The sequence below is a fragment of the Chelonoidis abingdonii genome, chromosome 1 (assembly GCF_003597395.2).
Source record: "Chelonoidis abingdonii isolate Lonesome George chromosome 1, CheloAbing_2.0, whole genome shotgun sequence".
Lineage (NCBI taxonomy): Eukaryota > Metazoa > Chordata > Testudines > Testudinidae > Chelonoidis > Chelonoidis abingdonii.
The window spans coordinates 54,536,699-54,560,176 of NC_133769.1; the positions used below are offsets into that span (position 1 = coordinate 54,536,699).

Consider the following 23,478-nt stretch of genomic DNA (forward strand, 5'->3'; position numbering starts at 1 on the left):
CCCTTTGTTTAGATTCACGGAGCTTGAATCTGTATTGCCTCTGGGTGAGGTGAAAAGCCTCTGTTTTAAGATTCAAGGAGTTGAATCCCAGTGATATTCTAGGCTAACCCAGGGAGGGAAAGCCTAGGAGAGGCACTAGTGAGGGAAAGAGTTTACTTTCCTTGTATTAGGATCCAGGGAGTCTGGATCTTGGGGATCCCCAGGGAAGGTTTTGGGAAGGTTTTGGGGAGACCAGAGTTTATCAGGTCCTGATTGGTGGCAGCGTATCAGATCTAAGCTGGTAATTAAGCTAGAGGAATTCATGCTAGTACCTCATTTGTTTGGACTCTAAGGTTCAGATTGGGGAAGAATACTATGACACTAGCATTATTGCAAGATTTTACTTTTCAAGAGAGAGGTTTTAATATGAAATACTAACGTAGTTCAGAACACTGAGTCATGGAATTAAAATCAAGAATTACTGTATGCCATTACAAATATAGTTTTCCTAGTATTAGTTAGATTACTGCAAATATATTTTCTACTGGAGATACAGCGCTAATCAAGCATTGTTGAAGCTTACAGTCAACCAACTGGCACAACTCCAGCCTTAAAGTACAATGAGACTAAGTTTCCAAGATGGATGAAAAATAGTGTATATTCAGCATATGGTTCATTTAATCAGCTTTCATTACAACTGAAGTCTGCTTCTTCAAGCTTAGCCTACAAGGAATCAATTGAAGAATGTTTTGAGTTACTCTTACTTTCTGTTCATAATGCCAATATTATGGATGGTTACTTGGCAGACTTTTTATTAGGAAAATATGCATATATGTCACGCTTATGAAAGGGTGAGAGCCAAGGTGCACTGGTTAAGCCAGAAACTGAGCCAAATGATCTCTTCCCCCTTACTCCTGCTCTGTAAGCAAGAATGGCATAAAACACAACAAAATTGCAACAGTAGTGATGCAGTTCAGGGCATCAAGGAATATACCTCTGGTGTGCCTCTTTCCTCAGCAATGCAGGGGCAGGGAAGAGAAAAAGGTAGGGGAGTAGTCAGTGGATCAACCATATCCCATATCCATAGGGCTGAAACCCCTGCTAGGGAATGTGAAAGGGATCTGTCTGTAACTGCAGGATGTAGTTGTGGCAGTGGAACGGTAGCAGCTCTGCTTTGAACCAAGGGGAATTTTCCTTCACCCCACCTTCAATCTCTCTGCACTCTTTCCGTTGGTTAGAGAAGGACCTCTTGTGCCTTACAATCGGGGCGGCTCTAGACATTTTGCCGCCCCAAGCACGGCGGCATGCCACGGGGGGCGCTCTGCCAGTTGTTGGTCCCGCGATTCTGGTCGACTTGCCGCAGGCGTGCCTGCGGAGGGTCCACTGGTCCCGCACCTTCAGTGGAGCCGCGGGACCAGCGGACCCTCTGCAGGCATGCCGCCAAAGGCACCCTGCCTGCCACCCTCCCAGCGACCAGCAGAGCGCCCCCCGCGGCATGCCACCCCAAGCACGTGCTTGGCATGCTGGGGCCTGGAGCCGCCCCTGCTTACAATGCCATCAAGTGCTATAAAGGCTTTCCTACATTCGTTTGTCAATGCACTTCATTTCTCATTTGCAACACCCCCGGTGTTGACTAGTATAACTGTAGCACCCTTCCTGAGCAAAGTCTGTCAATCATAGCAAGATGTCTGATGTATTTTAGTTTTTTTAGGGTTAATTTTTTAACTGTGAGTTTAGTGCTAGTGCAAAGTAGATGGATTCACTTTAGTCATTCTAGAGAACAGGTTTAGCATGGGCACTGCCTCAGTCCTGAGCTGGAGAAATCACTTTTGAGGGTGTGAAGTCAGTGCATTTTGCATGATCTTTCAATTCTTTACGCCTCTGCTGAGAGTGCCAACAAGATGGGAACTAATGATGATCTGATGATGGCTTTTTGATGTTGTCACACACTTCCTATGAACAGATCAGCAGCTACTGTTTACTATTTTTGTGGTGTCCACTAATGAGGACCCTAGGATTTGAACTAGGTTCTCCTGGCACTTCGTATTTCACAGGGGTGTTGTGGGGATAAATACATGAAACTGCGAGATGCTTAAATACTATGATAATAGAGGCCTCATAAGTACCCAAGATAGATACATACATGAGAAAATGTGTTGCATTAATCACTCTTTTGCCTAGCTACCCTACTTTTTTAAATCTGCATCACATAGCAGGATTATTCATTTCACATGCAAGTTTTTACCATGATACAAGTTACATTTTCTTCAGAAAATATATGGTTTTCCTATAAGGATGGCCAGGAAAAGAGGACAAAACTAAATGGGGTATTTCTCAAAAGAACATATTACAAAATACATAGTATAACATAGGTCCAATTCTGTAGCAGTTCTTTGAGCTCTTAAATAGGTATTCCATGCACCACATGGCTCATAACAAATAGCATAATAGATTTATCATCAGGCAGGCCAAAGGCAATAAATGTACAATGGTGCTATTGGAATGGTCACCGCTATGGCATCACCACTAGAATTTAAAGATGCAGTGGAAACTTCCTGGGAGAGGAACAGTGGGGTAAATGAAGCTCAAAGTATTCTTAAAAGCATAGTGTACTTTTATGAAAGATGGTTTTAATGTAAGTGTTCTGTCTGTTTTGATTTTCTTTGTGTAAATAATACTCAGTTAAATCACTGTCTGGCATAAATCCCATCTGGTATAATCTGAAAATAAACCATGCTGTTTAAACATTCTCAAAGTATACAAGAGTAAAGCCATATGCAGACACATAGCATCTGTAATCTTCAGGTACCTCTCAACATGAAGTTTAAATCTCTCTTCTAGGACCTATTCTATATACCATCAGTTGAGAGCACAATCCCCGCAATCAAAAGAGAGCACAGTCCCTGCAAATAAAAGCTTACCAGGGTAACGTAACATATTAAACAAGTATTGGTTATCATGAAATGCGGGCTAGTTCTATTTAAATTGCATTACGTGATTTTTGATGCTGGGTTAATCATGTAAAACTATCCCCTCTTTGTTCCATACATGCATCTATAAACCCTGAGTGCTCTTTGAAGTAGATCTTTATTTTATGATGCCGCAGTAATTTAAATGGGCTCTGCTGGCATTCAAGTCTAATTTCTTTATTCTTTTAGTAGCAGATACAGTACTAATGTATGTTGAAAAACATAATTGCTTTTGGCTTGTCCACTGCCTCTGAGCGTTAAACATTCTATATGACTGTTATCCAGGATCTGTGGGTTACTTTTTATTCTTATAAAAGGCTCTACACTCAGCAGGCTATGATCTCGCATGGTATTTGGAGATATGTGTTCCTATGTTCCTGTGGAAAGTGAAAAATGAAACAACTGCCTTCCTTCATTTAGCCTGCTGGGACCTTGGGATAGACCGTAATAACCACTATCTATGGAGAAGCTTGTCACAACGTTAGTTCCAAGTTCTTATACATAACGTGCTGTAGACAGCTATTGGGAAGAAGTTACTAAAATGAATCAAAGAATGAAGGGAAGAGTAGAATCTGAAATAATATAAGCAAAAATGCCATGGAAGTTTAATGATAATTGTAAATGAATTTATGAGATCCGTTGTTTGAAATTGTGCTAAGTGATTTACAATCAGTGTAAATAGTCTAAATGGGAGGATAAGGCAATTGCCAACCCAACCCACTGCTACAGTATAGCAAAGGCCTAGAGCCTTCAGGAACCTTGCAGCCCTTCCTTCTGAGAGCAGACATTCTAGCTGGTTCTGCAGCTGCTCAGCTCCTCTTCTGTCTCTTTCTTCTCCTCTACAATTCTCATTCTGGAAATAGCTTTTCTAACATATTCCCCCTACTCACCCCCTCTCAGCTTGTTGCCTGCAGGATGAGGTTGTCTGCCTGGGAACATAAAGCACTACTGCTCCTTAGCTTGCTCCTCATGCTCTGAAATGGGCGTAGTAGGTTGGGGAGGATTCTTCTGCAGCTGTTGCTCTGAACTTCCCTCCTCTTTCCTTCAAGAGTCCCAGCATGGGGTGTAAGGGAAGATAATAGCTAGGAAACAGGAGTGGCTAATAGGAGAGTTTTGCGAGGGAGTTTACTGGGGGAATGTGAGGGGGCTAGATGCACTTAACATTCCTTAAACTTCTTTAAATTTAAAGCCATAAATACCCCCTGATAAAAACAAAAGAACAACAAAGGAATGAGCTTCAGGAGTTAAAAGATAAGTCCAGCAACAGAGTAGGGGCCATCCAGTTTATTGCACCCAATGCAGGTGGCCTATGTGTGCATTTGGTGCAAGGAGCTCCTGGCCCTCAGAGACCATGTATGGGCTTTGGAGACCAGAGTGGCTGAATTGGAGGAGCTAAGGGAGATAGAGAGGTAGGTGGATGAGACTTTCCAGGACACAGTAGAATGGTCTCACCGCTGATCTGGCACCCTCTGTGCTGTTGGGGAGGATGAAAGTCTCAGGGAAGGAGAACATCCAATTGGAGCAGAGGGAAAAGATCCCATAGTTGGGATCCTCCATCCTGATGATATTGTGGTATCCTCTTGCACTGAGGATCCCTCTCCGGGTGGGGAGGGAACTCCAGTTATTAGGAAGAGACAGGTACTAGTAATGGGCATGTCTTTCATTAGAAACATAGATAGCTGGGTTTGCGATGACCAGGAGAACCACATGGTAACTTGCCTGCCTGGTGCAAAGGTTGTGAATATCTTGAGACATCTATATAGAAGTATGTGTAGTGCTGAGGAGGAGCTGGTGGTCATGGTACATGTAGGTACCAGTGACATAGGGAAGGATAAGAGAGAGGCCCTGGAAGTTAAATTTAGGCTGCTAGGTAAGAAAGAGATTGAAGTCCAGGTCCTCTGTGGGAGCGTTCTCTGAAATGCTTCCAGTTCCACATGCAGGGCCAGTTAGACAGGCAGAACTGCAGGGTCTCAATGCATGGATTAGATGGTGTAAGGAATAGGGGTTTAGATTTATTAGGAAATGGGGAAACTTTTGGGAAAGAAAGGATGGGCTCCACCTAAACCAAAATGGAACCAGATTGCTGGCATTTAAAATTAAAAAGGTCATAGAGTAGTTTTTAAACTAAGAGCTGGAGGAAAGCCAAGAGGTGCAGAGGAGCATGTGGTTTGGACAGAGATATCCCTTACTATGTCCTAGTAAGGAGGAAAGGATGGAGGATGATAAAATACAGGTAGGATCTGATGAGAAACAGCCAAATGAAAAAAAGTCCCATTCAATTACATAATGTAATGGCAGACAGCTAAAAAGTGATAAAGTTTTAAAGTGCCTATATAAGAATGATAGAAGTCTAAATAATAAGATGGGTGAACTAGAGTGCCTCGTATTAAATGAGGATATTGATGTAATAAAAGAACAAGAGTACTTGTGGCACCCTTAGAGACTAACAAATTTATTTGAGCATAAGCTTTCGTGGGCTACAGCTCACTTCTTCGGATGCACAGAATGGAACACACAGACAGAAGATATTTATGCATACAGAGAATGTGAAAAGGTAGAAGTATGCATACCAACTGGAAGAGTCCAATCAATTGAGATGAGCTATCATCAGCAGGAGAAAAAAAACCTTTAAAGTGATAATTGAGATGACCCATAGAAGGTGTGAGGAGAACTTAACCTAGGGAAATAGATTCAATTAGTGTAATGACCCAACCATTCCCAGTTTCTGTTTAAACCTAAGTTAATTGTATCTAATTTGCATATTAATTCGAGTTCAGCAGTCTCTCTTTGGAGTCTTGTTTTGAAGTTTTTTTGTTGCAAATTGCCACCTTCAATCTGTCACTGAGTGGTTAGAGAGGTTGAAGTGTTCTCCCACTGGTTTTTGAATGTTATGATTCCTGTGTCAGTCTGTGTCCATTTATTATTTTGCACAGAGACTGTCTGGTTTGGACAATCAACATGGCAGAGGGGCATTGCTGGCTCAAGATGGCATATATCACTTGGTAGATGTGCAGGTGAACGAGCCCCTGATAGCGTGGTGATGTGATGGTGTCACTTGAATAGATATGTGGACAGAGCTGCCATCGGACTTTGTTGCAAGGATAGGTTCCTGGTTAGTGTTTCTGTTATATGGTGTGCAGTTGCTGTGAGTATTTGCTTCAGGTTGGAGGCTGTCTGTAAGTGAGGACTGGCTTGTCTCCAAGATCTGGGAGAGTGAGGGATCATCTTTCAGGATAGTTGTAGATCTTTGATGATGCACTGGAGAGGTTTTAGTTGGGGGCTGTAGGTGATGGCTAGTGGCGTTCTGTATTTCTTTGTTGGGCCTGTCCTGTAGTAGGTGGCTTCTGGTACTCTTCTGCTCTGTCAATCTTTTTTCACTTCAGCAGGTGGGTTTTGTAGTTTTACAGAATGCTTGATAGAGATCTTGTAGGTGTTTATCTCTATCTGAGGGATTGGAGCAAATGTGGTTGTATCTTAGAGCTTGGCTGTAGACAATGGATCGTGTGGTGTGTCCTGGATGGAAGCTGGAGGTATGTAGGTAAGTATAGCATTATAGAAACTTGGTGGAATGAGGATAATCAATAGGACATAGTAATACCACGGTACAAAATATATCAGAAGGACAGAACAGGTCATGCTGGTGGGGGAGTGGCACTGTGTGTGAAAGAAAGCGTAGAATCAAAGGAAGTAAAAATCTCAAATGACCCAAACTGTACCATAGAATCTCTATGGAAAGCAATTCCATGCTCTAATAATAAGAATCTAGCAGTAAGGATATAGTACCGACCACCTGACCAGGATGGTGATAATGACTGTGAAATGCTCAGGGAAATTAGAGAGGCTATAAAAATAAAAAAACCCACAATAATAATGAGGGATTTCAACTATCTCTATATTGACTGGGTATGTGTCACTTCAGGATGGGATGCAGAGATAAAGTTGCTTGACACCTTAAATGACTGCTTCTTGGACCAGCTACTCCTGGAACCCACAAGAGGAAAGGCAATTCTTGATTTAGTCCTAAATGGAGCACAGGATCTGGTCCAAGAGGAGAATACAGCTGGACTGCTTGGTAATAGTGACCATAAGGTGTCATTAGAGGAGGTTTTGGAACAAATTGATAAACTAAACAGTAATAAGTCACCAGGAATTCAAATGTGAAATTGAAGAACTGCTGTCTAGTCTGTAAACTATCATTTAAATCAGCTTCTGTACCAAATGACTGGAAGATAGCTAATGTGATGCCAATTTTTAAAAAGGGCTCAAGAGGTCATCCCAGCAATTACAGGCCAGTAAGCCTGACTTCAGTACCGGGCAAATTGGTTGATACGATATTGAAGAACAAAATTATCAGACACATAGATGAACATAATTTGTTGGAGAATAGTCAACATGGTTTTTGTAAGGGAAATCATGCCTCATCAATCTACTAGAATTCTTTGAAGGGGGTCAACAAGCATGTGGGCAAGGGGGGATCCAGTGGATATAGTGTACTTAGATTTTCAGAAAGCCTTTGAACAAGGTTCTTCACCAAAGGCTCTGAAGCAAAGTAAGCTGTCATGCAATAACAGGGGAGGTCCTCTTACGGATTGGTAACTGGTAACAGATAGGAATAAATGATCAGTTTTCAGAATGGAGAGAGGTAAATAGTGGTGTCCCCAGGGGTCTGTACTGGGCCCAGTCCTATTCAACATATTCATAAATGATCTGGAAAAAGGGGTGAACAGTTAGGAGGCAAAATTTGCAGATGATACAAAACTGCTCAAGATAGTAGACCCAGGCAGACTGCGAAGAGCTACTAAAGGTTCTCTCAAAACGGGGTGACTGGGCAACAAAATGGCAGATGAAATTCTGTGTTGATAAATGCAAAGTAATGCACATTGGAAAACATAATCCCAATTGTACATATAAAATGATGGGGTCTAAATTAACTGTTACCACTCCAGAAAGAGATCTTAGAGTCATTGTGGATAGTTCTCTGAAAACATCCACTCAATGTGCAGCAGCAGTCAAAAAAGCTAACAGAATATTGGGAAGCATTAAGAAATGGATAGATAATAAGACAGAAAATACCATACTGCCTCTGTATAAATCCATGGTATGCCCATATCTTGAATACTGTGCACAGATGTGGTTACCCCATCTCAAAAAAGATATATTAGAATTGGAAAAGGTTCAGAAAAGGGCAACAAAATTGATTGGGGTATGGAATGGCTGCCACATGAGGAGAGATTAATAAGACTGGGACTTTTCAGCTTGGAAAAGAGATGACTAAGGGGGGATATGATAGAAGTTTATAAAATCATGACTGGTGTGGAGTAAGTAAATAAGGAAGGGTTATTTACTCCTTCTCATAACACAAGAATTAGGGGTCACCGAATGAGATTATAGGCAACAGATTTAAAACAAACAAAAAAAAGTATTTTTTCACACAATGCACAGTCAACCAGTGGAACTGGGAGGACATTGGCCACTGTCAGAAGACAGGATACTGGGCTAGATGGACCTTTGATCTGACCCAGTATGGCCTTTCATATGTTCTTATGCTTTTATAAGGATCTCCATTGGAGTGACCTGACTGAGATATATATCCCCATTAAGGAGGAAAGGGGAGAAGACACTCTTTTTCTTCCCCTGTTTTGAGAATATCCACTCTCATCCAGGAGATAAGAGGAGAAATATTCCATTTCTCTTCCGCAGCCACTGATGTTGAGTGCTCCCAAGCCAAAAGGTGAAGTGAGACACCCCACACCAAGGGGAAATGGCCCTGAAAGCAGGAGTTTCCCAGCAAGTGAAGGACTTCTAAGCAGGGGTAATAAGAATCCCTTGAGAGAGAAACAGTAGCGGTACCGCAATTGGTGGTGTGTGTCATATGGGATGGTGGGCGTGTAGTGGGAGTATATGGAGGTACAGACGGTGGGTGTGTCGATGTGTGAAGGTGAAATGAGTGAGAGTGCTGTGGAACTGATCTCATGAATGGATTTATGGATATCTGTGAGTGTTTTAGTGAGTGACAGTTGTGGGTAGGTAGTAGAAAAGGAGGCAGACCTCTCAGAAGGTTCATGGGAGCAGAGCCAGGTATCAGGAGCAGGGCTAGGGGCAGGAACCAGGAGCATATGCTCTGTTCTTAGTCCCCACTCCACTCCTGATTCTTTGCACTGCTTTTGTTCCAATAACCCTACTTAGGCTGGCTCATGTGACTCTGACCCAATATGGCTCATCAACCTCAACTCTGACCTGATCCGACAGTGGGACACTGGAATGAACTTTTCCTTCTAACTATGATCCTCTAGACTTAGACCATGTTCTTGAATCCCCTCCAACCCAGTTCCTGGTCTTGACCTGTGCCCTGAATTGGGGTCCTGACAGAGTACCTCATTTAAAGAGGATTTAGTTAGCAGCAAGTTATTCTCAGATTTGGTGACTTTTGGGGTCTACTGCATGGCTCACCTATTTTCCTACAGTTTTCATCAAAAAAGGAATTGGGGGATGGAATAGAATTGGGTCTAGGTTAAAATGGTTTTCAGGAAGTTTGTTTTTCTAATGGGTCATTGATATGCTTCCTACTATTGCTTCTTCTTTAAATGTTTTTTTGTAATATTCCTGTACAGTTTGATAGGCACTCAACTTCATAACAAAGGAAAATGAGTGTGTGTGTGTATGTGTGTGTGTGAGGTGTTGTGGAGGAAAATGCCAATCTGTCTTTTGGAAAGGACACTATTGAATCTGACTGAAGCAGAGAGATTCAGATTGGTCTGTGAAGTGCAATCTCTGAATTTGAATGCTAAGACTTCGAGAGGCAGCTACTAGTCCTCATTATTGTTCTTTATCTCTTCAGTAGGACATTTACTAAAGAAAAGAGTGTACACACCATTGTGTTTGCAATTAGATAACCGAAGAAAACTTGTTTCGATAGTGGATACTGTGGCACTGAATCAGGGGAGCTTGAGAAGCCAGTTGAGTGAGCGAAGGACTCGCTCATCTCTCTCTCTGGAAACAGTATCAGGGCCTGACTCTCACAAGGATGTCAGAGCAGGGACTTGCTCTTTAGACATGTAAGATCTTTCCTTTTTCTCTGTAATTAAGTTGAAAAGGCTTTATCTAGTGTAACTTAGGGAGAAGTGCAAATCTAGCTATGTTAAGCAAACAGTTCCTTTTCTTGTTAATCCATTTATCCATTTTTTAATAAATCCCATTTTAAGATTACTGTTGTATGGACTATTTCACACAGATATTTGTAAATGGAAGAAAACTCTGTAACTTGTAAGGAGAGGTGCCAAAGGATAAAGAGATTCTGGAACCTATTCCCCTTGGTCAGTCTCTGTACGAGGTCTGTATGAAAATGCCTCATCTCAGAGAGTGGTGTTGCCATTAGGGTGTGGTGGGTGAACACAAAGGGAGAGACTGAAGGACCAAGTAGGAAATGGGAGTTGGTGGAGGGCATTGGTCACAGGCATGCTGGACAGAATATATTTAAATAAATGTGTGAAGGAGTTGCCTATCTCACAGCTAGAGAGAGAAGAGTGAATAATAATTACAAAACTTTGCCAACATTTGCACAAAATAATTATTTGTAAACAATGCTTTTTCTCACTTTTTGACCAGATCTGAAGCTAGAGAGTGGTTAAAATATTCAGTAACATTCAGTAAGAGCAGGAAAGAGTCCTGTGGCACCTTATAGACTAACAGACAGTAAGAAAGATTCTGAAGCCAGAAATTGCCTACATATTTTCTCTTTATATGTCTTCCATAGCCAGTTGAGATTCCTATCCTTCATTGAGCACCTTCCAGGTGAACCTTTGCAATTACACTGAACTCAGTGGAAAACTGTGACCTTAGAATATTCTCTCTCATCTATGGTCTATTATTTTTTATCTTTAGCCAACTGAAAATCCCTTGTTTAGCAGTATCTATATTTTTTGCATCCTGTAATATCCAGTTCTCATTTGTCTTACATTCGTTTTTGCCATTTAAATGAATTCTAATCAAAATATGAATAAAATACTTGTTTTATATTACTCTAGCTTTTCTGGCTTAAGATGTTAGAAAACATTCGTGATTATAATAGTTATGTATAAGGGTTTCTTGAAAGCCTCTTTGATAAATCAGTTTTTTAAATGTGTCCTTACTGGCAGAAAAGTGACCACTTTGAGAATGAATGTTCTTACCTCTGATTTAGAATGATGTTTATTCAAGGTCATTACAACTATTGCTGAGTGGGTGCAAATTAACACAGAGGTCAGTAATTACATTACAAAATGTACATGCTAATCAAACAGAAATGCTTGTGAGGGGAATTCAAAAGAACCTTTAAAAGTAATGTGTGAGAGAGAATTTTGAAAGGGCAGACTTAAAATTTGATGGCTGTTTTTATTCATTCTTTAGCAAACACACACTTTTTAGCACATATATTATGTATTACTATTTCCCATTGGTTAGAATACGTTTTACAGGGGTACAAGTTCATACTTAGCCTAAATGAATAAGAGATGAAATAAATTACCTGTGAAATTTTACTGAAATGGTTTAATTTACAGTAACTCTAATGGGTAAAAGTAATAGCTCTTCTCTTAGGCCTGATCCCAGGTGAGCCGTGGCACATAGAGTTATGCTAGTGATGGTAGCAGTGACAAGTATTGTTGGTGCACCAACTACTAGAGCCACATGGGCATCTAAAACTTGGTGGGTTCCTCCCAAGAATGACATGCAAAGGGGTCATAAAAACATCTCTGTTCTCAGAGGGTAGAGATAAATTGAAGAGATGAGTTGAGTTAGCTTGAAGGAAGGGTACTTCAAAGAAGAGTCACATTAAATGACTTTATACAGTAAATGATATCAGGACTTAATTCTAATAATGACTAAATTATCACATTTGAAATTATGGCCTCCCCAGGTTTGAACTGCCATGGCCACATATTGCTCTGGAAGAAACATCCTTTGATCATAGGAATCTTTCCCACATAGGGATTATAAATTCTTTATCTGTGCTGTGCAGATGTCTCTCTGCTTTGATCCCTTTCTTTCTGAGACTCTGGACTGGGGCTTTCAACAATTTGGTCTCTCTTATGCAGACTGGGACTGTGGATTTGAATCTGCATCAGTCCCTAAGCTGACATTTCCTTCCTTGGGCTTGTCTTCACTATATGAAGTATAGTATTATTGTTCCTGTTAACTTGATTCCTGCCTCCAAACAAAATTCCATCATGTGTATGGAGGTAGAAGTAACATGAGTTAGTACGACCAGGGGTATAGGGCAGACCTCAAGTGAGTTTCTATAGATAGCTGCTAATTTGACCTGTTGAGTTTGTAGGGTTGCAGGTAAGTACTGTAACACAACAGTCTTGGGGCACCAGTTCTCCAGTGTCTCCCATAATCATCCAAGACTTTTGCGGCTCTTTCTTGTCTGTTTCCTAACCAAAAATAAGGCTAAGATTTTGTTGTGGTTATTTTTAGTAAAAGTCACTACATGTACAGGCAATAAACAAAAATTCACAGAAGCCGTGACCTGTCTGTGACTTTTGCTGCTGTGACTCAATAGTTTCCCCTGTCACCGTAATGGTTGGGAGCTGTGGGGTTCCCCCTTTGCCCGTGGCATCTGGAAGCTGCAGGGGGGGGGGGCATCCACCTACAATGGCTGGGAGCTGCAGAGTGACCATATTTCCCAAAGAGAAAATGGAACACTCCCCAGCCACTCGCCCGAGGTGCCCCCCTCCCCACCTCTCCGCCCAAAGCTGTCGCTCATTGCTGGAACCCTGAGGAAGGCCCCCTCAGGAGTCTGTCACCTGTTGCTAGAACCTTGCAAGGGGCTTCTGTCACTTGTCGCTTCTATCAGTTGTCACTGGAACCCTACAGGGCCCAGCTGGCTGACAGTTCCAGACTCCTGCAGCCCCTGGGGCTGAAGCAGAGAATGTCACGGAGGTCTCCAGAAGTCACAGTTTCCCGTGACTTTCATGACCTCTGTGACATAAAAATAACTTTTATCGTAAGTCATCTACCACTTCAAATAAGCCTCCTTGGTGTTCTGTCCCCCTAGTTTCATGTGGTATCTAGTATATGTGACTGAGCTCATCTCTGGTGAGTTTCCCATCCAAAGTCATCTTTCCTTTGCCTTTGAAGAGTGTGCCCTAAAAAGAAGACATAATTGCAGCATGCTGCCACCTGGCCAGAGGCTGGCACAAAGACACTGGTAGGTTTCTGGAGTGAGGCTAGCAGGGCCCAGGATGTCAGGAGCAGGAACTGTGATGCAGAGCTCTGTAATGACATTTCTAACAAGCTGGCTAAGCTCGGAGTCTAAAGTACAGAACCTCAGTCAGTGCCAGGAGAAAATTAAAAGCATGGGCTACCTGATGGCCTTTCTTTAAAGCAAACAAATGAGAACCTATATTAAGAGAACATGGAAAAATTATATTGTTTGCGCAGTTAAGTATTTCCAAGTCAAAAACTGAGGAATTCTTAGTATATCACAAAAAGATACATGATGTGCACATGTGAGTTTATAGAAATGTTTTTAATATTATACTGCATATTTACATAGTAGTATGATTTTATGTCTTAATGTATATGCAGAAGGGTGTAGAATTCAGGTTGTATATGTAGGCTTATCTTTGCTTCCTGATTATTGAATGCTTAAGTGTGCAACTGTATCACACTCAACATAGTGTTGTATGAGAAACAATTTTCAACTAACACTTGATACATTAGGACACTTTGTATAAAGCTGAAACTTTTAGAAAATTCTACCTGTTTTTCTAAACTCCTTCTTTGTTTTCCTGTGCAAGATTTGCCTCAATTAGTATGATAAATATTAATCTCATTTTAAGATTTTTTTCAAAATGAATGAGTGACATGAATATTTAAATACATTATACTATGAAAGTTTGATGGAAAATTCAGGTTTAAATGTATTAATTTATTTGCAAAGTTTCCCACATCATCAATAATGGGACATTCTAATTTCATCAGTGTCAATTGTCTTCACTATTTCTTCTGCTATAAAAAGAGTGTTGATTTTCTTAGACTTTGCATTCAGCTGATATTTTAGCCCCAGTTTTTTCATGATAGTTTGAAATAAGAATGATAGCTGTGGCTTCAGTTTAGCTGGAACATCATGATTGATGCCATATCAGGGAGAACATGGAATCCCATAATGACTTTAATAGTGCCTATTTCTTTGTTGAATTTCTTTTCATTTTCTTAAAACAACAGGCACATTACTGATTGTGTAACCTTATCCCTTTCCCAGGTCTCCTAAAAACCCTGAACAGAAGATCATTAAACGAGTGATTGCTCTTGAAGGAGACATTATCAAGTAAGTATTTTGAGCCTTAATCTGACTTCTTATAGGAACACTCTGGCTTTTCAGTAAATTTAGAATGAGTATCTTAGATGACAACTTTCTAGTATTTTCTTGCTATATATTCTTAACAGGGATGTCAATGTCAATCTTTTTTAATGAGATAAGAAATGTTACACAAAGGTAATCTTATGAAGATTATGCAGTTGCAAATCCTGCTCACCATCTACAGTATTTGATTCCCCCATAGCGAATTTATGCCAGGCAATTGCAAAGGAATTTTTATACATGAGCACAGTCTGTCTGGTAGGACTGATAATATTTATACAGTAGTTGGCAGGTATAAAGTTCACACCTGTGTGAACTATTGTACTCAGTGTATCTATCCTTACTGCAAAGTTTTGGAGGGAATATACAGCACCCTTACAGCAAAAGACTGTATCAGGAGGGTTTATAGAAGAATTGAGCTCTGAAGAGCTCATAGAAGAATCAGGAGAAGAAAACACTGTATCAGGAGGATTTATAGAAGAATAGAGCTCTGTTTCTATGTTTTGGGTGTCCTGGAATGAGGCCTTCCTAGAACTAAGAAAAATTAAGGCTCAAGTTTATGAGATGATGCCTAAAAGCGTGTGCATTTCCCACACATTTAACCCCTCAGTAATGATAATGCCCTGCTCTTATGTAGCACTTTTTATCAGTAGTTCTCCAAGTGCTTTGCAGAGGAAGTCAGTATTGTCCCTGCTTTGGTCAGAGATCAAAGGCTGTAGTCTTCTCAGTCCATTACAACCACTTATTTTGCATAGAATTGGCTCTCCTTACTTGGCTGTATGGCTCCCCTACTCCAGCCAAAAGGTCACTCTTCTACTGTGTGCTGCAATCGGACATTTGGAGTTCTACCTCTAGAGTGGCCAGCACAGCTGAAACTGCTAAGTGCATGCCGGTTGATCAGCTGTTCTTCTGTTCCCTCTTCGCTTGTATCTCTTACTGCTGTTTTTGTCCATTCAACACACCCACCTGTCTTTCCACTCCCCCACCTCAAAACAAAAACCAAACCAAGCAAAAATAAAAAAAATACAACAAAAACGGCACTCACAAAATCCTGTTACTTATTCTTAAATCTGGTGGGCCTATTGTTTAATATGGCTTTGGAGGAGACTGGCTATCAACGGGTTTGACTTCACACCAGTCATGATTTTATAGACCTAAATGGAGACAGTAAATAGGGAAATGTTATTTACTCCTTCTCATAACACAGGAACTAGAAGTCACCAAATGAAATTAATAGGCAGCAGGTTTAAAACAAACCAGAGGAAGTGTTTCTTCACACAACACACAGTCAACCTATGAAACTCTTTGCTAGAAGATATTGTAAAGGCCAAGACTATATCACAGTTCAAAAAAGAATTAAATTAATTCTTGAAGATAGGTCCATCAATGGCTGTTGGCCAGGATGGACAGGGATGGTATCCCTAGCCTCTGATTGCCAGAAGCTGGAAATGGGCAATGGGATGGTTCACTTGATGATTACCTGTTCTGTTCATTCCCTCTGACGCACTTGCCATTGGCTACTGTCAGAAGACAGGATACTAGGCTAGATGGACTTGGTCTGACCCCGTATGGCTTGTTCGTATGTTCTTATTTATTTGAACCTTAAGCCCACCTGGCCATTGATGCACCCACTTTGTCAGGAGGGCCGCAATGATTCACAACAGATCTACGAGTATGGTAAATGTATGCATTTGCAACCGGACAAATTCTGTGCTGGCATTAATTCCATTATCTTCAGTGAAGTTAATGCCAGCAGAGAATTTTGTTCAATATATTTAGAACTTCAGAGAGACCCTTAAGTACATTGATAGTTATTTTTATTAATAGTACAGTTAGCTCAGTGTACTGGTCTTCTAAATATATACAGATAATAAAGTGTAAATTTTCAAAAGGCTGAAGCTCAACACCCCTTTGTATAGACGCAGTTATTGACACAAATCTAAGTATTTGCACCTATGTCTTGATTAGCATGCACAATGTTGTTACTCCTTCTGGCACCGGCATTGCCCTTCTGCAAAGCATTCACAGATGCATGAGGACTTGCAAACAGGCTTCTCATTGGAGGAGAAATCTAGAGTGTCAACCCAAAACCAATGTCCAGTTCCCAGAGAACAACTTGCTTCAGGAATTGATTCTACTTTGATACCAAGGTGAATAGAAAAGCCTGATGCTGCTCATATAGCTCACTCTCCAGGGACCGTTGCCTGTATTCAAACCTTGCATAACAAAAAGTTACAAAATTAACAACAACAATATATGTCTTTCCAAGTCTGAATGTTTGCTTACATGCCCCAAAACCTATAATAGTGGAAGGCTATGTGAAACAGCAGCCCTGAGTGACATCTTCTATAGCAATCTGTCTTCACACAATGGCTTCTTTCTGTGCCATTTGGCAATATATTTGCCTAAGTATTGTAGCGAAAAGGGAAAGATTAACAACCAGTTTAGTGGTTCCTCATTCATTTCCATAGGAATGTTGTTGAAAATAGATAGCAAAATAAATCAATTCCAAATGATCCTACTTATTATTTTATAATAACATTTTACAAAGTGGTTCTTGAGTACAAGTGGGGGTGGGGGGGGAGAGTTTCAGAAACATCTAAGGAAATTAGTCATCCAGTTCCCAGAGATACTTTTGAAAAAACCCACCCATGATGATAAATATACACAAATCTCAAGTGCCTTCCAATATTGAATGGTTCTTGAACTATGTTGGTTAATTTCTGGTTAGAACCATCCTTAGAAAAATAATTACATTTTATAACTTACCTATATACATTTTGTACCATTGAAAGAAATCTTTGAAAAAATTACAACTTTTTTCCTAAAAATACATACAGAGTATAAATACAGGTTTATATAAGTGACAATTTTTTCCTCTAAAATTTGAGTTCTTTTATTGATTATTTTCTGTTATGATGTTAAAAGGAGGTATGTAACTAAAACAGATAAACCAACAGCAATTCACAGCAATTTTGGTGACCTAAGATATGTGACAAAAACACAATCAGACATTTTCCTTTCCAGTTGATGAATTTGAAGACAGGTATTTTTCAAAAGCAAAATAAAGTTAGTATTGTATCAACTCAACATACTATGTTTATTAATATGTTGCATCAAATTACCTGGCCAGCATGAAATGATATTATGAGTTAAACTAAACATAAATTGGAATATGCACAAAATATGTTCATGAGAACTAAATTCATCCTCTGCTTAGTTCACTGAATAATTGCCATGAAAATGTTTGGAAGTCTCAAACACTTCAGGTAACAGAAAAATTACCCCTACTGTGCCTAGGAAGAACTTTGCTGCTCTTCAGATTTACCTGTACTTTGAACATCTTTTAAAGTAGTTTATAGGAGTTATGGTAGAGGTGCTATCCACTGTTGTTTAGAAAACTTGCTTTTGAAAATTAATTGGTCATACATTCTTTTGATAGGGACAAAACTTGTTATTGTCCTAGAGGTCCAGTGTGCAAGCTGCCCCACTCCTAATTCCAGGGCTTAGAAACAGATGGTTTGTGCCCAGGTGCCACACTGGCTCTTTCATTGTTTCCCACGCCTGTCACTTCACTGGTTAATTAGAGCCACTCCCTGTGCTGAAGGACAGTTGTTCCCTCAACACATGGAACAACCCAGTGCTCCCTCTCCTTTTCTTGAAATCACAGCACTGGAGTTGTGCCAGCAACAAGTATGCTACAGAATGGCAGCTCCTGCCTTCTCCACTCCTCACTCAGCCTGAGGAGTGCATATCAGTTGTGAGGAGACCTGTGTGTGGTGCATCAATTGTTGAAGGGGTCTTTGGGTGGTGAGTTAATTGTGGGATGTGGAGGAGGAGCAGTGGTTTGTATTAATTGAGTGTGGTGGTGTAATATCAGTTGCGGAGGCTTGTGTAAGTGTGTATATTGATTGTGACTGGAAGTCTGTGTGAGGGTGTGTGTGTGGATTTATGTGGAGCTTTGGGTATGAGGAGGGTCTGTAGTGTGTGTGCAGTCTGTCAAATGTGAGCAGTTTTGTAACAGGTATGTGTGAGTTTGTGTGTGGTTCTGCATGGGTTGGCCAGTATCAGTTATAGTGAGGATCTGCACTGTGTAGGGAACTTGTCTGTATCAATTGCTTGTTGGTGAGAGCAGAAATAATGATGGGAGACAGAATTAAATGGTTTGTATTGTAGGAAGTGCCAGAAAAAAATTGGTGTTGGATGACTGAATTAATTGGTTTGTTATTTCAGTAGTGGCAGTGATGAGAGGGGCTTTGCCAGGGATTGGAACTAGTGGGACATTAGCAAGCAGTGCTTCACTGGGTGCATGATGAACAAAGAGTTCTTAGCAAAATATGGACTGTAGCACCGCTCACCCAAACTGAGCATGATGCTAAATCCAAAGAGTAATGCCTAGTGAAAATGTGCACTGAATTCCACACTGCTACTTTGGACGCTTTCACCAAGGGAACATGCCTAAGGCAGGCCACTGATGAGTGGGTCTCATGAAGTGAATTTTAAACCAGGAAGTACTGGTTTCCTAACTAAGATGTAACAATGTTCTATACATCTCCTAATCCAGTATGGAAGTCTGTTTGGTAATGGGTTCTCCCAGGAATCTCTCCTTATATGCTCTGAATAACCTGTTAGATTTTCTAAAAGACTTGGTCTTTTCCGTGGAAAAACAGAGCACTTTATTTGCATCTAGGGTACTGATGACATACTTCCGTTGGTGAGAGTGAGAGCTCTGCATAGAGATAGGTGGAAATCTAAGACCACAGTAGGCATGAAGCTGAGATGGTGACTTGTCCTTGTGGACCACAGGCAGAATAGAGTTACTTTGAATTACTGAGCTTATCCCCACTTCTAGCAGACATCATTGTGATTGGAAGTTCACTTTAATCAATTTCCCACAAGGGGGAAGGCCCTGTAAGAAGAAAGAGATTATTTACCAGTAAGTGTTCATGCTATTCATTCACCTTCCTCTCTATGTTGGTGTTCTATATAACATCAGGACCCTGTGATTTCAGAGAAGGAACTGAGGTGGTTGGGAGGTGCACTTTCTTACAGAGAGCAAGGCAATTATTTCACCCTTGTGCACTCCCCAGCAGACACGACTTTGCAAAGCCGTTTTGCAGCTTGACAGCAAAGCCGCCATATCCCACGAATGTGAAGGCACAGAGTGATTTTCCAGGAAGAACAGCTACTGTTAAGTCCCACCCAGCTTTTTTCCTCTTTTTATAAGTATCAGACCCCCTGTCTAAATTTCCAATAGTGTAATAATCTCTGGAACTGAACAAATAGCGATCTTAATTAAAAGTGAGCAAAATATTTCTACCAGAACAGTTTTTGGAGGAAAATGTAGATTCAGGTCAACCAAAACATTTTGTGAATTCATGCTGAATTCACTGAATTGTTTCCATTGAAAAGTACCCTTAAAAATACCTATTGAAAAAATCTAAACTTTCATTTACACTTTTTAAAAACAAAAAATTTCAAGATTTTGATTCAAAATGACTTTATTTTAAAGTTTTCTTCAGTTTGACTTTAAAATTTTTGTAAATGATTTAAAAGCTCAGAATTGAAACAAAACATTTAGTTTTGGTGAATTTTGTTCAACACAAAATGTTGTTTTTTTAAAATTTGCTGAAAAAAATTCAATACATTTTTCCTGATTGCCTGCAAATTGAAAAAAAATCAATTATATGCACTGCTCTAATCCCAACATACCCTTAATGAAGGGTATCACTGCTGCATATCTGAATAATGGGGAGTGCAAGATTTAATGTAGTTTTAGTGTTAACACGAGAAAGGGAAATAGCAAACTCAGAATAATGCTGTGAGAAATGTTACACACACAATAGAAGTGAAGAGAAATGCTTAGCTGAGGTCTTAAATCACACTGTTATCAGATACAACAAACATAAGGTAATACAAATTGACATAAATGCTGGATTATGTTACCAGTGTAAAGAAATACAGCATCCTGCTTCTTTTAAATATGATACTATCTAAAAAGCTATCTGCCTTTAAAATAACTGTCATGAAACAGCAATGTATTTGTATCTAGCTTGTTCTGAATAGATTATACAGAAGTATGTTGACCTAGCTTTCAGAATATGTTGACATAAATGCTGTGTATTTCATGCCATTAATCAAATCAAGTGTAGCTAGCTTTTTATTATTTCTTGTCTTGAGTACTGCAGACTACGAAAGTATTATTTAGACAAAGACATTACTACTATAGAAAAGGTTTCTTTACAGTTGTTTTTTAAAATATTCATTTATTATGTTCTCTGCTGCATAAAAAGGCTAGTTTTGCTTTCTTCATGTGTAAAAGCTAAGAGTAAATATAAAATAATAAATTCATACACTTTAAAATATACAAGGTTCAGTTGTAATTTTGGCAGACCACAACAGAGGAAAGACCAGTACTGGGACCACTGGGGCTTTGTTTTGTAGATTTTCCAAGTAGTCAAAAATAATAGACTACACATTTTTTCATCCTTTAAAACTTGCTGTTGGGGACTGAAAATACTGCAAACTCAGTGAATAAAAAATCCTGGCATTTCACTTCTGAGACCTTGGTTCCAGTCTAGCTGGCAGTCCCAATGAGGTGAGTTAGGTGGTGTCTTTTAAATTCCCAGCATAGTGTAGTCCACATCACCATCCCATCACAGACAATTTAACTTTCAGCAGTTAGCAGCAATTCTTCGTTGGGAGATTTCAAAGAACAGGCAGAAAATCACTTTTCAGCCCTAGAGAGATGTTATAGGTCAGCACTAATAGCACTGCTGGACAGTGTGCAAATCTCATACAGCACACATCCCGTAGATGAGACTTTATTTGTCTTCCATGAATTCACAGCAGAATTCACTCTGTAGAAAGGAAATCATAAAAAAAAAAATTGTATACTATTTAAATGATAATTCTTCCAAGAGAGGGGCTACATTACAAAAAATCAATATTATCTAATTTATTAAAAATAAGTGCGGGTATTTGGAAACACATTGAATCACTAGAAATTAAACATTTTAAAACCAATTTATCTTAAATGCGCTACTGAAGATACAAAAATCTATAGTAATCTATCACAGATGGTTGAGTTATGCTATGTACAGTCCCAGAAATAATGAAGTTTTATGAGAAGAAAAACTACCAAAATTGTGTTTTTACTAGTAAAACTTAAAATGATGGCTATTTAATAACATACTGTACTGCTTTTTTATAGCCATTGCCATAATCTGATGTTATGAATCTACTTGTCTTAGACCATAGTTTGATATTTAGCTCTAGTGATAGTGACTAGAAATGGACCCTCTGCCCCCACCCGAGGAAGGCTGTATTAAAAACAAACAAACTTTCATCCAGGGTTATCGTTAGATTAGTAGAGGTCAATGTTCAGAATCCTGAATATTTCAACATGAGATCAATGTATTTTTCAAATGTTTCTTGCTGTTGCTTCTCCCTTTATCTATCTATCTTCAGACTAAGTGCAAATAACAGAAGCTTTGGGTGGTTGTGTGAGAAGTGACTGCATCTCTTAGGGATTGTATCTCTAGCACTAATTATGGGGTGGGAGAGGCAGATGGTAGTACCACCTATTAAGGTTGCTTCACACCTCCTATTATAAGCCATATGTGGTGAAATTTTACACACTGGGTATCTACATGCTCAGTGCTGGATTTTCCCTTCAATTGCAGAACTGTGCTGCTAGGGGCTGAGCTGGGTCCAGGGACCTGAAGTGAGAGTACAAAGATTGTCTCTCCTGTGCTTTCAGTTACCTCCCTACTGACATCAGGCATCATGGAGGAGGAAGCTCCCTGATTTGAATTCAGAGGTGACAAGATGTGGACCTACTGGGGGAAGTAGATTGGGACAAAGCTTGTGGTGAGAGTGAGACTGTGACTGGAGGTTGGTGGAGGAAAGAGGGAAGCTGGGGGTTATGGTGGGGTGCACTGTGACTGGGGGTGGAAAGGGGACTGGGAGCTAGGGGAGGATATGAGGGGGACTGAGTTTGGAAGAAGAGTCACTAGGTAAGACTGGGACGGCTAGCTGAGAAGAATGAGGCTGGAACGAGGAAGAGACAGGACTGGGACAAAGAGAGGATGGAGGCTGTGGGGCAGAATAGTCTGAGTCCACTAGAACACACTCCCCTCCAGAGCCTAGAATAAAACCCAAGAATGCTGAGTCTCACCTTTCCTTCTATTAGCAAATATCTGAGAAACCCATTAGCAAAGTGTCGCATCCCCTTCTAGTTCAGATCCACAGAGAGGATGACAACCTACTATCACTATCAGTTACTCCATTAGCTCAAGTGGTAGAGGTCTCTATGGTGGACCTACAAGTTCCAAGCCTGCTTATGACTCATGTAGGTATCAGTATAATGTCACATGGTAGAATTGCTGTTTTTATTTTGTTTGCTTTAAAAAAAAACTTAAGAATTTTCTTAAGTCTCACATACACTATGTTAAAGAACATTAATAAGATGGCTTGGGCAACCTTAATTCTGGCACTTCCTAACTTTTGAGTGCTTGACACTGCAACCTTAATAATGTTCTATTAATTTAGGGATTTTTGTATGTGTAATATATATTTATAGTGAAATTTCACCTTACATTAAAAGTTTGTGGTGTAACGACTTTGTCTTCTACCTGTAGTTCACCATAGTTTTAATTTGGAACTTTAGAAAACATCCCAATTAAGGCTTATGCAATATGCTTGTCAACACTGATTTGTAGGTACTAATGGGATCTGTCAGGTCAATATAAATTTCAGATTGACTTAAATTATAATAGTTGGTCATGAGTCTTCAGCACTGAGACAATCCTGAAACCCCCTTGGCATGGAATTTCCATCGATTTCAATATGATTTCCATACGTGGAGGCCTTGCATGATTGCATCCTATTTCTGTAAATGAAAATGATATGAATATGTATTGGTACAGTATCAGTAAGCTGGAGAAATATTCTGGCAATGCTTGTGAGAGTTTGTTTAGTTTTCCTGTGTGTACAGTTAGCTTCAAAAGATCAGTTGGCCTCTTGGCTCAGAAACCAAATCAGTCAACAAAGCTTGACCTTCCAAAATTTTGTTTTACTCACATCTATTGTGAAGGATGCAGAAGAGATGTGTGTGATGGATTGGATCACAAAAACCCCTTTGGGAACTGCCAACTGATGTGCCAAGACTGCATCTGCCCCGCTTTC

At 40.0% G+C, this 23,478-nt stretch overlaps 1 protein-coding gene across 4 annotated transcripts in view; it reads left to right on the plus strand.

Moving 5' to 3' along the window:
* Positions 1 to 23,478, plus strand: part of IMMP2L (inner mitochondrial membrane peptidase subunit 2) — an 855,648-nt gene that overhangs the window by 591,830 nt on the left and 240,340 nt on the right. For all 4 annotated transcript variants that reach the window (XM_075065651.1, XM_032782923.2, XM_032782922.2 and 1 more), the window contains exon 4: positions 14,191 to 14,256. In XM_075065651.1, the coding sequence (XP_074921752.1) occupies positions 14,191 to 14,256 (66 nt within the window). The remainder of the gene's footprint in view (positions 1 to 14,190; positions 14,257 to 23,478) is intronic.